The sequence below is a fragment of the Cylas formicarius genome, unplaced genomic scaffold, assembly GCF_029955315.1.
Source record: "Cylas formicarius isolate icCylForm1 unplaced genomic scaffold, icCylForm1.1 PGA_scaffold_6__28_contigs__length_40554024, whole genome shotgun sequence".
Classification (NCBI taxonomy): Eukaryota; Metazoa; Arthropoda; class Insecta; order Coleoptera; family Brentidae; genus Cylas; species Cylas formicarius.
In genome coordinates this window covers 23,683,113-23,694,359 of record NW_026844347.1, presented here as the reverse complement: position 1 = coordinate 23,694,359, position 11,247 = coordinate 23,683,113, and the positions used below count along the sequence as shown (strand labels likewise).

General features: G+C 32.7%; 5 protein-coding genes and 1 long non-coding RNA gene across 7 annotated transcripts; 2 read left to right on the top strand and 4 right to left on the bottom strand.

The window, feature by feature from the left end:
- Positions 1–294: 294 nt before the first annotated feature.
- On the bottom strand, positions 295–1,467 carry LOC132703513 (ribosome maturation protein SBDS). Its single transcript, XM_060672824.1, has 2 exons — positions 1,202–1,467; positions 295–1,148 (listed from the first exon to the last, which is right to left on the bottom strand). The coding sequence occupies exons 1-2, from the start codon at positions 1,330–1,332 to the stop codon at positions 521–523; spliced, it is 759 nt and encodes a 252-aa protein (XP_060528807.1). The 5' UTR covers positions 1,333–1,467; the 3' UTR covers positions 295–520.
- Positions 1,468–1,623: 156 nt separating this feature from the next.
- LOC132703511 (uncharacterized) lies at positions 1,624–3,208 on the top strand. Its single transcript, XM_060672823.1, has 3 exons — positions 1,624–2,421; positions 2,487–2,582; positions 2,970–3,208. Exons 1-3 carry the CDS (start codon positions 1,819–1,821, stop codon positions 3,186–3,188), a joined length of 918 nt encoding a protein of 305 aa, XP_060528806.1. The 5' UTR covers positions 1,624–1,818; the 3' UTR covers positions 3,189–3,208.
- Positions 3,209–4,556: 1,348 nt separating this feature from the next.
- LOC132703510 (probable tRNA (uracil-O(2)-)-methyltransferase) lies at positions 4,557–6,860 on the bottom strand. Its single transcript, XM_060672822.1, has 2 exons — positions 5,907–6,860; positions 4,557–5,354 (listed from the first exon to the last, which is right to left on the bottom strand). The coding sequence occupies exons 1-2, from the start codon at positions 6,858–6,860 to the stop codon at positions 4,557–4,559; spliced, it is 1,752 nt and encodes a 583-aa protein (XP_060528805.1).
- LOC132703170 (LYR motif-containing protein 9-like) lies at positions 6,749–7,478 on the bottom strand (the record flags this gene model as incomplete). The annotated part of the gene is made up of 4 exons (XM_060672299.1): positions 6,749–6,886; positions 6,937–7,029; positions 7,084–7,189; positions 7,423–7,478. Coding segments are annotated over 4 exons (279 nt in total), but the record flags the coding sequence as incomplete, so codon positions are not given.
- A 634-nt stretch (positions 7,479–8,112) lies between these two features.
- Positions 8,113–9,782, bottom strand: LOC132704024 (large ribosomal subunit protein uL23). Of its 2 annotated transcripts, none has more exons than XM_060673632.1 (4): positions 9,635–9,782; positions 9,037–9,303; positions 8,770–8,972; positions 8,113–8,550 (listed from the first exon to the last, which is right to left on the bottom strand). In XM_060673632.1, exons 1-4 carry the CDS (start codon positions 9,669–9,671, stop codon positions 8,161–8,163), a joined length of 897 nt encoding a protein of 298 aa, XP_060529615.1. In that variant the 5' UTR covers positions 9,672–9,782; the 3' UTR covers positions 8,113–8,160. The 2 variants fall into 2 exon arrangements, with proteins under 2 accessions (XP_060529615.1, XP_060529613.1); XM_060673630.1 differs by having other exon boundaries at positions 9,037–9,306; positions 9,635–9,749.
- Positions 9,783–10,203: 421 nt separating this feature from the next.
- On the top strand, positions 10,204–10,688 carry LOC132704026 (uncharacterized). The gene is made up of 3 exons (XR_009619209.1): positions 10,204–10,227; positions 10,288–10,389; positions 10,453–10,688. It is a non-coding gene; the product is annotated as an uncharacterized LOC132704026 (long non-coding RNA).
- The last annotated feature ends 559 nt before the right edge of the window (positions 10,689–11,247 follow it).

The following is an 11,247-nucleotide window of genomic DNA, read 5'->3' as shown; positions in this document are numbered from 1 at the left end:
TAACTCTTTGATCTGACCTCGTCACTTGCGAGAAAAGATACAGAGGTAACTTCTTTAAAGATCTCAAAAACAAAAAGCGCCAGGGAACTTTCGTTTGTGCTATTTTTCGTTTCACAAATAATAAGTAGCATACACGAAAACAATATTGTTTCATTGCTACAGACAAGTGAGATAACCCACAAAACCAAATAACAAATCCAGAACGGTGCAGAACCCCCACATATTAGTTGGTAAATCATTGATAAAATTCAAGTTAGTATTATATGTGAATGAGGCTAAAAAAAATTACATAAGTTCACGTGTCAATTTATGTTCCTACTTTTATGGTTCAATTTGTTGATATAAGGGAACACTGGAATTTTAAGAATCATAATGAAGCACAACTTCTGTCCATAAATGGTACTCACTCCCTTCAGACATTCTCATTCATCATCTTCAAACATCTATTTCCACACACAACAAAATGACACATTTATTTGTAAATTAATACTTAAGAAAAAAAATTACACTTAGAAATATATTAAATATATTCATCCCCTAAAACTACTTCCTTGTATGACAACACTTCCAAAAATGCACCACCCTTTGTCTCTGACTTTACAATAGAATCAATTTCCTTAAAACACCCTGGATCAAGAAGCAGCACCAATGTAATTTCAGTTTCATCCCTTTCTTCGCTTTCAACCTCAACATTTTCCATTTTTGCCAGTTTTTCCTTGAGCTTTTTTGCCTCTTTCCCATTAAAATTGACTTTTAACCTCATTTTTGCTCTCTCAATTGGTATGGAATCTTTGAGCAATTTTATGACACTCAAAGCTTGTTGCTTAGTAGACTGATTTAGTTTCACAGAGTAATGAGCATCTTTCATGGCTTTTTCTATCAATGTCACTGGATATGGTCTTTTTAATTCTGGGTTTAAACATTTAGTTGCAACGGTTGTCGCTATATCTTTGAAAAGTTGATCAATCTGACTCTGCCGTTCTTTATCTGAGACTTGCAATTCACCCTTGGCAAGGATTTGTTTACATATTTCTGTCTGATTGTCAGTTCCAAAAGCTTTTAGCAAATCTTCCTTCTTCGCAACTTGACCCTTAGAAACATTGGTAAAGACAGTGTGAGTTTGAAGAACTTCGTCAATATCTTTTTCGCTACAAAGAGAATATTAGTTATGCACCAGAAAAAGAGTTTTTTTGATACATACACTTGGTTTCTCCACGATACAACTTTATTGCGGTAACATGCTATTTCAAAACGCTTTCCTCCTTTTTTTGTTCGAACGACTGCGACGTTGGTCAAACGGATTTGGTTTGTCGGGGTAAATATTTTACTCATTTGTAAATTGTGTAATTACGTCTATAAACATAAGATACTATAATTTTCTCTAAGCATTGAATCTTTCTCTATGACTATGCATGGCGCATGAATTCTATGGTTTTTTAGCAAAGTTTGACAATTTTATTTTGACAGTCATGGATATTGCTTTTTTACATTTGGTAAGTAAACTTTTAAAGCGCCTTATTTACTAGAATTTGATTGAAATATGATATATTATTTATTTCTCAGACTAAACCTTACACAAAAGACCTAATTAAAGAATGAAACTTTTTTTAATTACTAATAATGAAATTCGAAGCGATTGCGTTTCTCATATTGCACGACTCACCCTTACAGATTTGCCCAAAGATAAATTATATCTTGCATTTTGTATTACGACTTCATTTTATGTTCGGCTAATTCTATGGTCCTATTATTGTTTCAGTGATTTACGTTTATTTGTTTTGAAATATTTTAGAATCAGATTTTTTTAAATAAAATAAAATGACCAAAGAATGTGAAAACATTTTGTTTTCTACAAGGGGGGTTCGCAATGACATCGACATATATCCTCAAAAACGAAAACGAGATCCAAATTTCAGTACAAATGAAATACAACTCTTAGTGTCCATAGTAAGCAAATATGCGCATATTACAGAAGACAAAAAGACGGATAGATCTTCTGTAGAAACCAAAAATAAAGTATGGAAAACAATAGAAAAGGAATTTAATGCTTCAAATTCTGAGGGCCTGTTTAGGAATGCACAAAAATTAAAAAAATGTTTTGAAAATAGAAAACATGAGATAAGAGTGATGGAGATAGAAAAATCAAAAAGGAAATACCTTGGCAGTAAAGCTTTTTTCGAAGAAGAAAACAACTTAATTAAAAATGGAGCATCTGATGAAAAAGAATATATTCAACCTTCTAGCTTGGAAAGTCATTATCTTGAAAAGCGAGATGGGAGTGAGGAAATGAAACTATCAACAATGAATGACAAATCTTTATACAGTCTTGAGTTTAATGGGTTTGATAGTAGAAGAACTGATCCTCTCAGAAAGGGTGAAGATAATATGGAATATATGTATGACAGTGAAAACACTCAGGGTGTAAGCAGTAAAAATTATAACACTTTATTAAAATAATCATGTGGTTTAATAATTACTCTTTTTAGAATGAAATTGAAAGTTCAAATTATAAACTGTCAGATGTTGGTTCATCAGACATTGAATATGCCTGTGAATGCGAATTAAATACCAATATGGAAGAAGTAGGTAACTGCAAGCAATATTTGAAAGATGTGTTTTCTGTCTACGCAGTTGTTTGAAAATTTACTTCCAACATTTTATCTGCATCAGGATTTCACTTCTTGACAGTTACAAATACAATCTAAAAATACTCTTTAAATACAACCACTGCATTTGCAACAGTTTAATTGGTTTTTAAGATACCTTTTTTTTAGCAATTATTCTAGCTGGTTAAAAAATGTAACCAATCATACGATGTGCTCTAGAAGTTACCCAAAAAATAATTCTATTGTTGCTGTTCTGTGAGATCTGCTCTTTCTCTTGAGAGTAAATTTTCAAATTGAACTGGTTCAAAAATCAAAAAGAAAAACATTTTTTCAAGAACAATAAAGTTTTTTGTTTGATACTAGGAACATTCAAGTGGGGGGAAACACTCTTGCCCATGTATAAAGTGTCACAAGTTCATTTTGCCAAAATTTCAAGAGAAATATGATAAACTGCTTGATAAGAGACTGGCACTTATAGCAAATCAGATAGAAGATTTTGAAGAAGAACGTGACTTTAGAAAAAAGGAGAGGAAGCTTAAGCTACAATTATTGCACCTACAAATTGCAGCACTTAAGAAATAATAACTTTAAAATTTTGGTTAACTTTGGTTAGTTAATGTTATTATAACCATAATCCAGTTGATTTCACTGACTCAATAGTCTGTCAGGCGTGACTGTGACCACCATAGCATATTGTAGTGATAGAGCCCAATTTATCTTTGTCAATCTACTGGATAACTTATTCTCAACTTGTTGACAGATATGAAAAGACATTCAAACTGTGTGACTTATTCTGATAAAAAATATTTTTAAAACACTTAGAAATACCTAAGTTAATTGATCTTCCAGTGTGGTTTTACAACACACTGCTTGACAATTATTTTGAATTACTAAGCAATATTAATGAAAAAATTAGGAAAAAATCTAATATCAAATTTAAATAAACTAAGTATCATATTTATCTGAAAAGCAAATGCTATTTAAATTTTAAAATGTTATTTTTATGTTATGGTTCAGTAAAAAGGATAGTTTTTTTTCTTTTTTTTTTGTTCATTAGTAGTTTTTTTTATTCATGTTTCATGGTTCTACTTTATAACAATTTCTGTTCAAATACACTAAACTACAATAGTTCCTTGTATGAGTGTAACTGGATGTAAAGTAAAATTTATATATTTTTTTATATTAGTTTAAAAATATATATCCTTTTAGCGCTTTGTTGTTTTCTATAAATTCTATCTATACTTTGCTTTTGTATATTTCACTGTTTTCTCAGTATTAAGTATATGAAAATGTGACCTCATACACAGCAGTGTCAGCCCGAAAGGCTCAATGGTTGGGACGGAATTGTAAACATGTGTTATAGCAGAATTAATTTAGATAGATAGATAGATTTGTTTCTTTTTGCAGCAAAACAAATAATAAAAAATAGTTTTCGATAATTTTTACATTGGGGAATAAAATGTCAACATTATTTTGTTTTAAGATGTAAACAAGAAAAACGTTATTTACCTCTAATCTTTACCCTCAAAGATGATTTTAAATCATTTGCACCAGCAGCGAAGAAATGACTAAGTGCAGTTCTTTCCTTGGATAATAAAAAAATATTTGTCAATGGCGTTTTGTCATATAAATATAAATAGAATTAGTTTTTTAGTTTAAGTATTGCTCTTTATAAAAAATGCAATAAACATTTATTTGAACAATAATCAGTCTTCCAATTCAGCAGTTTATTAGTCAGGATTTTTCTTTATGAAATAATTGTATAATAAACTCTCACTGCCACCCTCCTTGAAACTGAGTTTTGGAAGATACATTTACATAAATATTTTATTGTACTTTAATCAAATTTAAATTTATCTACTCCACATACTGGTTATTTGACGCCCGTGCGCATATAGGTGATACGGAACGAATGTTTCTAAATTTTAATCTAATAAACTGTAAATAACTTTAGTTATGACTGTATCCACAATTTGTCCCATCAAATAGGCAACCATCTGAATGATTCTTAAAAAACCAACACGGTTTATCATTGTATCGATTAGTTTCTTCAGCTCTAATTGGAAGTCTTAACCTTACAGCACACTTGCTTATCTCAAACAAATACCGATGGTTTCTTAAAAGAGTCTGCAGACCACCACATTCCTTCCTTAGCCACTTTAGATCTTCTTTTTCTAAATTTTTCGCTAAATCGGATATCTGCACAGCCGATCCTTTATTCCATAATCCTCCATTAGGTTTAGCAATATAGTCAGCTTTTGATAACAGAATTTGAATACAAGATGCAACTAATTTTGAAATGACGCTTTTACCCAATTGCGTGCAATTGCGTACTTTTTCAGTATCACTTCTTTGAACTACGTCATTTGGAATTTTGGAGTCAACAAAATTTGAAACTTCCTGTAGGAGTTTATTGTAATTGTGTTGATCCTTTAATTTGCTTATTCCTATCAAACAAGTTCTTTTAGTTGATGGTATTCGCAATTTATCGAAATTTGTCTCAAAACCACATGTCTCGCATACATTTTTTATATAGTTCAGGTAATCTGCATATGAACTAATTGATCCATTGGTTCGAATATATTTTCTGCCAGAAAAATCATAAGGGCAACACGGAAGGACGAAAAAATTGGTGTGTGGACTACTTTTGAGAGCTATTACAGGTATCCAAGGTGTCAGCTCATCCGAGTGGTTCCCTATAATCCATGTGCATTCTGGAAACACCGAAGTTGGTGTTACTGTGTTAACCTATAAATTATAAGATATGATACAATCATAGCCTCAATAGGGCCAAAGATTTTGCAATTTAAAGTGAACATTTATATCTTTAACATACACAGGGCGTTATTTTGATCAACCATCAATTCTCATTTCAATAGTATCTAATTTTAGTATGAACAACTTGCAGCTGCAGTTTTATGGCCTCATTTTACTGGCCATTTAGCCATTTGGCTAATTAACAGTTCTCTACCTAGCTATGATCCATTAAGTTCTTGTAAATATGTAAGTATTGTATTTTAGATCTTTTTGGAAGGAACTTAAAAATACATTTTAAGTAACTAGTATCTTCAATCGCTAACTAAAATTACTTCTATGTTAAGATTTTCTGAAAATTTGGCTACAGTATAAGATTTAGAGAGTTTATGGAAGTCTCTCAAGAGAAAGAATGGGATGAAAATGATATCCATAGCCATTTTATTTTACACTTTATAACCCTTACCTGTCTTATAATTGTTGAATTTAACAATATAAGAGTTTAGATTGATTTAAAAAACACCTTGTGTATTACAGGACACTCACTAGCAGCTTTGTGTTATCTGGATATATATCCCAAATTGGTCTTCTGCGGACGTCCAAACCATATCCAGAAAAGCCTTCTTGAGTCAAGAGGTACACTAGAAGTCCATTACCGCATCCACAATCCACAAAATTGATATGTTTGTCAGTTTTCCAAATACAAATAAGAAAACTTGCGATTGCTATGTCCTCAAAAATATACTTTTGAGGATTTGTAGTTGTTCTTGAAGGCCATAATTTGATTAAATTTTGCCCATATTTATCTTTTAGAGTGTTGTAGATAGAACAATATTCATCAATATTTACAAGTGACAAAGAGTGTATTGTCTTCTTGCTTTCATTAAAATTGTCAATCCACTTCAAAAGTTTTGTAAATAACTTATCAGCAATCCACTGTGCATGAACAGTATCAGCATCTTCGAAAGAATCTAGGCTAATTACTAAATGAGAGTCCATTCCTAGCTGTATTTCATAAGCAAAAGGTGGAGCAATATGAAGCTTTTCATGATTATTTACACTAAGAAACCTTGCACGGTTGACATCTTTGTCGAAGGTTACAAATTCAAGAGACTTTTGGCAGCTTTTTGGCCTTGGAAATAAGACCCTGATAGAAACAAAGGTGCCACTGCAAGCAGCCTTGAAATCTTCTATGGTAATCAAAACCAACTTTGCATTTTTGTCATAACTCTTGACTAAAGCCATAACAAAAGCTAAATTGATAAAGTCCTTGGATATGGCTTTCAATTTTCTAACCTCATACAAAATGGCATATTTACTAAACAATTCGTTTAGGAGAATACCACTTTTGCTGAGAATAATTTGACAAAATACAGCTTGGGAACACGCCACCAGGTTACGATTTACTAAATGAGGCCTATCATGATATAATAAAACTGCTGCCCAAAATTTGTCAACCGAAACTATCGTCGAACTTGTAGCTAAAGGTACTCGGAACATATTCATCTAGAAGTCTTTGCTAGATACTAAAACGCAGAAAATAGAAAAAACTATTTACATTGTGAACAATTATTACCTTTTGCAAAATCCATTCACAATCTGCATAAGATCTTTCTATAATCTGCTTAATTCTGTCTGGGTCGCTTTCTGTTATGTGCTGCTTAAAACTCTACAAGCAAATTTCGAATTGAAAATGTTAAACCAATAAAAATGAACTCCCAACTTGTTTTATCATAAAACGGTAATGCTTTTTGGGATCTCCTGGTAATCTGTCGCACTGCCTTAAGAGATACTTGTATAATTTTTTAGCAGGATTAACAAGAGTTGTGCTACAAAATAAACGAGAACATTTGTAAAATATATTTGAAGCGACCATGACTAATTTTAAATGTGAGGTTCTCTCTTTCTCCACTACTTCTATTGGCCAAGATTACTATGATCACTCGGCTAGGTATGATTATGATTCAACATTTACTTTATAATCTGGAGGGTGCCTTAATTAAAAGGGACTGGACGAAGGAAACGGAAACAACACATTGCGCGTTACAAATTAATAAAGTACCTCTTCAGTAAACTGAATAAGTTAAATTTGTTGCAACTGCGTATGCTATTGTGGTATTAATCTTAAATATTTTTGGAATAGCGCCATCTAACGTGCGCACGTTTAAACCTTTATTGCATTTTATTTGTTAGTTTTACGATGTAGCGTGAGAGGGACGACTAGGGATTTTCATGATATAACGTTGGTTGGTCTTTTAGGGGCATTTTTTGCTTTTGAGACTCTCCATGCGGGATTTGTACGGAATGCGCGATCAAAGGTGGTTGAAATAAAGTTTCTCAGAAGTAATTTTTGTATGATTAGCAGTTCTTGATATACCTATACCAGGACTAATCCACAGTCAATACTTAAGTGGTCCTTGGTGACCATATTTAAATATCCAGACATTTGATACTTTCTATATTCCAAGTATGTATCCCCGAGTAGAAAAATTAATTTTGGGTTTGGCACAATTTTTTTTAAAACCAGGTGTTTAAGTCAAATGGATATTATAACATCCTAACTTATGCTTTGAAATATTATAACATTGTAATTATATAAAACTGTTGTAATTAACAAAAAAGTTTGGGGATATTTCCCTGTGCACCAACTGAAATTGGATTTTGTTTTACAATATACAAATGACAGTTTATCAGCCTTCTTAGTTACAGTATATCAAAAACTAACACTTAACATACAAATGAGCATAAAGCCTATTTTTATAGTCAGTTTTATTAATACCTTAAAATGTACAAATCGAAATTATATTATCCCGATTTTATTGGCTACGTCCAGCGCATCATAATCTCTTGCCAATCTGACGTAGGCTTTCTTTTTGCCATCAGGCCGAATTAAGGTATTCACCTTAGCCACATTGATATCGTACAATTTTTTAACCGCTGCTTTAATGTGGTGCTTGTTTGACTTTGTATGGACCAAAAACACTAGGGTATTGTTGTCTTCAATCTTTTTCATAGCAGCTTCGGTAGTCAATGGATATTTTATGATATTGTATGCATCCATACGAGAACGGCTCGGCACACTTTTCCTTGGATATTTAGGGTTCCTTGGAGGTCTAAGTGTTTTTGGCCTGTGAAAGTGTACTGAGGTACGGATTTTGCGGCTATGAGTTCCATTCGGGCCTTTAATAACCTGTAAGCAAAGAACAACATTATAGCACTATTACAAAAAAATAAAAATGAGTATTTCAAGGAACAACAATATCAGTTTTGTGTTTTAAAGGTTCATCAACTTGTATCTCAGAGAGATTCCCACACATAAATCATCATTAGAAATTTTTATACTGCAATAAAATAAACAAGACTGAAAATAATTTTTACAAGCTGGAAGCAAAAATAAATTTATTCCTACCTTCTTCTTAATTCTTAAAGCTTTGGCAACAGGAGTTGCAACAACTGTAGCTTTCTTGCCAACAATCCCTTTTTGCTGTTTAACCGGTACTCCCTTCTTTGGCTTGGCCAAAAGTGGTTTGGGGGGCACTTTAGCTTTACCTGCAGGTTGCTTTTGCACCGGTTTCTTGGCGGCCGCACCTTTTGCAGCAGGTTTGGCAGCACCTACAATAAATAAACTATTAGTTCACAAGATCAGAATTCAAGCAATCAGTTCTTAGCATTTAACCTTTGGCTGCAGGCTTAGTACTTCCTTTAGCAGCTGTTTTTGTTGTTGCCTTTGCTTTAGGTGTTTGTGCCGCCGCTTTATTAGAGGGTTTCGGAGCTGATTTTGCAGCAGATGCTTTGCTGGCGGATGGCTTTTTTTCAGGGGGTTTTGACGCAGCAGTAGAAGCTTTTGCTGCAGCTTTTGGGGCAGGGGCCGGAGTTTTAGAAGATCCCGATGATGTCGAACTCGATGACGCGGTCGTCGATTTCTTTTTTTCGTCTTTTTGACCTGCTAAATATAAGCAGTATAAAAATGACGGCAAAATAACCTCAAAATGTAAAATTTTCAATATTCCATATGGGTACGGTTTTGCTGAGTTTATTAACAAATTTTTGAGAGTTTCAAGTAGCTTTTAAGATTTCTGCTCCTCTGCACTAATTCCGAATGCCACTTGCAACAAACAACTTAAACCCATGTGGAACTCATGAACGCGTGGAATAACAGCATGTCAAAAAAAAAGAGTTGTTAGTCCAAAAGGTAATACAAAAAATTAATGTAGCTACGAACTATCCTCTTTAATCGTAAAACAAATTCTCGTTTCACCGAATTGTCACCTTACCGGATTTTTCCGTAGATTTTGGCTTTTTTGGAGCCATTTCCTATGCGATTCACTTTAAAAAGAAGGTAGAGAATAAGAGGTTGTCCGTAAATTGACAACCGGATGAAGATGGTGCTGCCATCGAGTCAACTGACAGCGGCGCGAAATATAAATAATTAGAATAGTATATTATTTCCAAAATTGAGGCAATAATTATTTTTACTTAGTACTGAAATTTTTTCGCAATTAGAACTTATTTTATTATTTACACTTGATTAACGCAAAAACACTACTTATGAAAATATAACGGCTGGTCTGTACAGGGACGAGAATGGCAATAGCAATACAAACAAATAACTCATTTGGGTTTCCATCTAAACGTAAAACATTGTAAAGATGGCAAATGAAATTATTCACGCTGACAAGGATATCGAAAAGTTTCCCGTTCCTTATGATCGAAGTAGCACGCCTTTTGTTCAAACTGATTTTAGTCAAATGACTTACGAAAAAAGTTTGTATGAGCAACAGAAAAATAATACTGCAGAATTGTTAAACATATCTAAAGTTATCATTATTGGTGATGTTTCTGTTGGAAAGACTTGTATTATTAACAGGTAAACTTGTTTATGTGATGAAAAATTGAAGTTACTTTATACATTATTGCCACGATCTAGATTTTGCAAAAAAATGTTCGAAACCAACTACAAATCAACAATTGGGGTTGATTTTGAAGTTGAAAAATTTAAAATTATTGGAATACCCTTTTACCTGCAAATGTATGTATATAATTGAAGGTTGGAAATGCTAAAGGGGGTATATGCCAAAATTACATTTTTCAGATAATCAAGAAAAATTGGTTAAATTTACAACAACGGTTATAGTTGCCGGTGTTCGTAAAAATAAGGTAAATGGAGATTACTCAATAATTGCGATGGGCACATATTCCTTTTCTCAGGACATGCGGCGGGGCACGTACGACAATTCAAACGCAAAATGTTAATGTATCAAAAAATGAGACATACCCCCTTTGACATTTCCACTCTTTAATTTGCAAATTAATATAAGCAAAAAGAACAGCCGCGATTTTTTTTAGATGGGATACTGCAGGACAAGAAAGATTCAAGAGCATAGCACAATCCTATTATCGAGGTGCTCATGGTTGGTACACCGCAATAAATATTTTTTTATTTTTTGATTTTATATGTATTTTGTATAATTATTTCAGCCATAATTATCGTTTTTGACTTATCCGATCCACGTACGTTATTAAACATTAAAAACTGGCTTATGGAAGCCCTGAACGCTAACATCGGAAAAGATCCTTTTGTATTTCTTGTGGGGACCAAGAGGGATTTGATTGTAATATAATTTTTTCGTAATTACTATTTTCTATAAAGTATTGACAACACGTTTTTAGAATAGCTTTGAATACAAAAACATAAAATGGGCTGCAGTTAAATTGGCAGCCGAATTGGAAGCAGAATATTGGAGCGTTTCTTCTAAAACCGGAAAAAATATTGCCAAACTATTTGCCAGAATTGCCGCAATCACTTTTGATGAATACATGTGCAAACAAAATTCAGTCTCTAGTAAAATTAACATTGGGACTAAATTAATAAACAGTATTTTAACGA

Bases quoted from the DNA above. Each gene is read 5' to 3' on its own strand.
- LOC132703513 (XM_060672824.1), bottom strand. From the start codon at position 1,332: ATGAGTAAAATATTTACCCCGACAAACCAAATCCGTTTGACCAACGTC. The intron at 1,149-1,201 runs GTATGTATCAAA...TTCTCTTTGTAG, and splicing joins GTATCGTGGAGAAACCAAGT to CGAAAAAGATATTGACGAAG.
- LOC132703511 (XM_060672823.1), top strand. From the start codon at position 1,819: ATGACCAAAGAATGTGAAAACATTTTGTTTTCTACAAGGGGGGTTCGC. The intron at 2,422-2,486 runs GTAAGCAGTAAA...TACTCTTTTTAG, and splicing joins ACAGTGAAAACACTCAGGGT to AATGAAATTGAAAGTTCAAA. The intron at 2,583-2,969 runs GTAGGTAACTGC...GTTTGATACTAG, and splicing joins TAAATACCAATATGGAAGAA to GAACATTCAAGTGGGGGGAA.
- LOC132703510 (XM_060672822.1), bottom strand. From the start codon at position 6,860: ATGTTCCGAGTACCTTTAGCTACAAGTTCGACGATAGTTTCGGTTGAC. The intron at 5,355-5,906 runs GTGAGTGTCCTG...TATAATTTATAG, and splicing joins CAGATAACACAAAGCTGCTA to GTTAACACAGTAACACCAAC.
- LOC132704024 (XM_060673630.1), bottom strand. From the start codon at position 9,671: ATGGCTCCAAAAAAGCCAAAATCTACGGAAAAATCCG. The intron at 8,973-9,036 runs GTTAAATGCTAA...TATTTATTGTAG, and splicing joins TACTAAGCCTGCAGCCAAAG to GTGCTGCCAAACCTGCTGCA. The intron at 8,551-8,769 runs GTAGGAATAAAT...CTTTGCTTACAG, and splicing joins CTTTAAGAATTAAGAAGAAG to GTTATTAAAGGCCCGAATGG.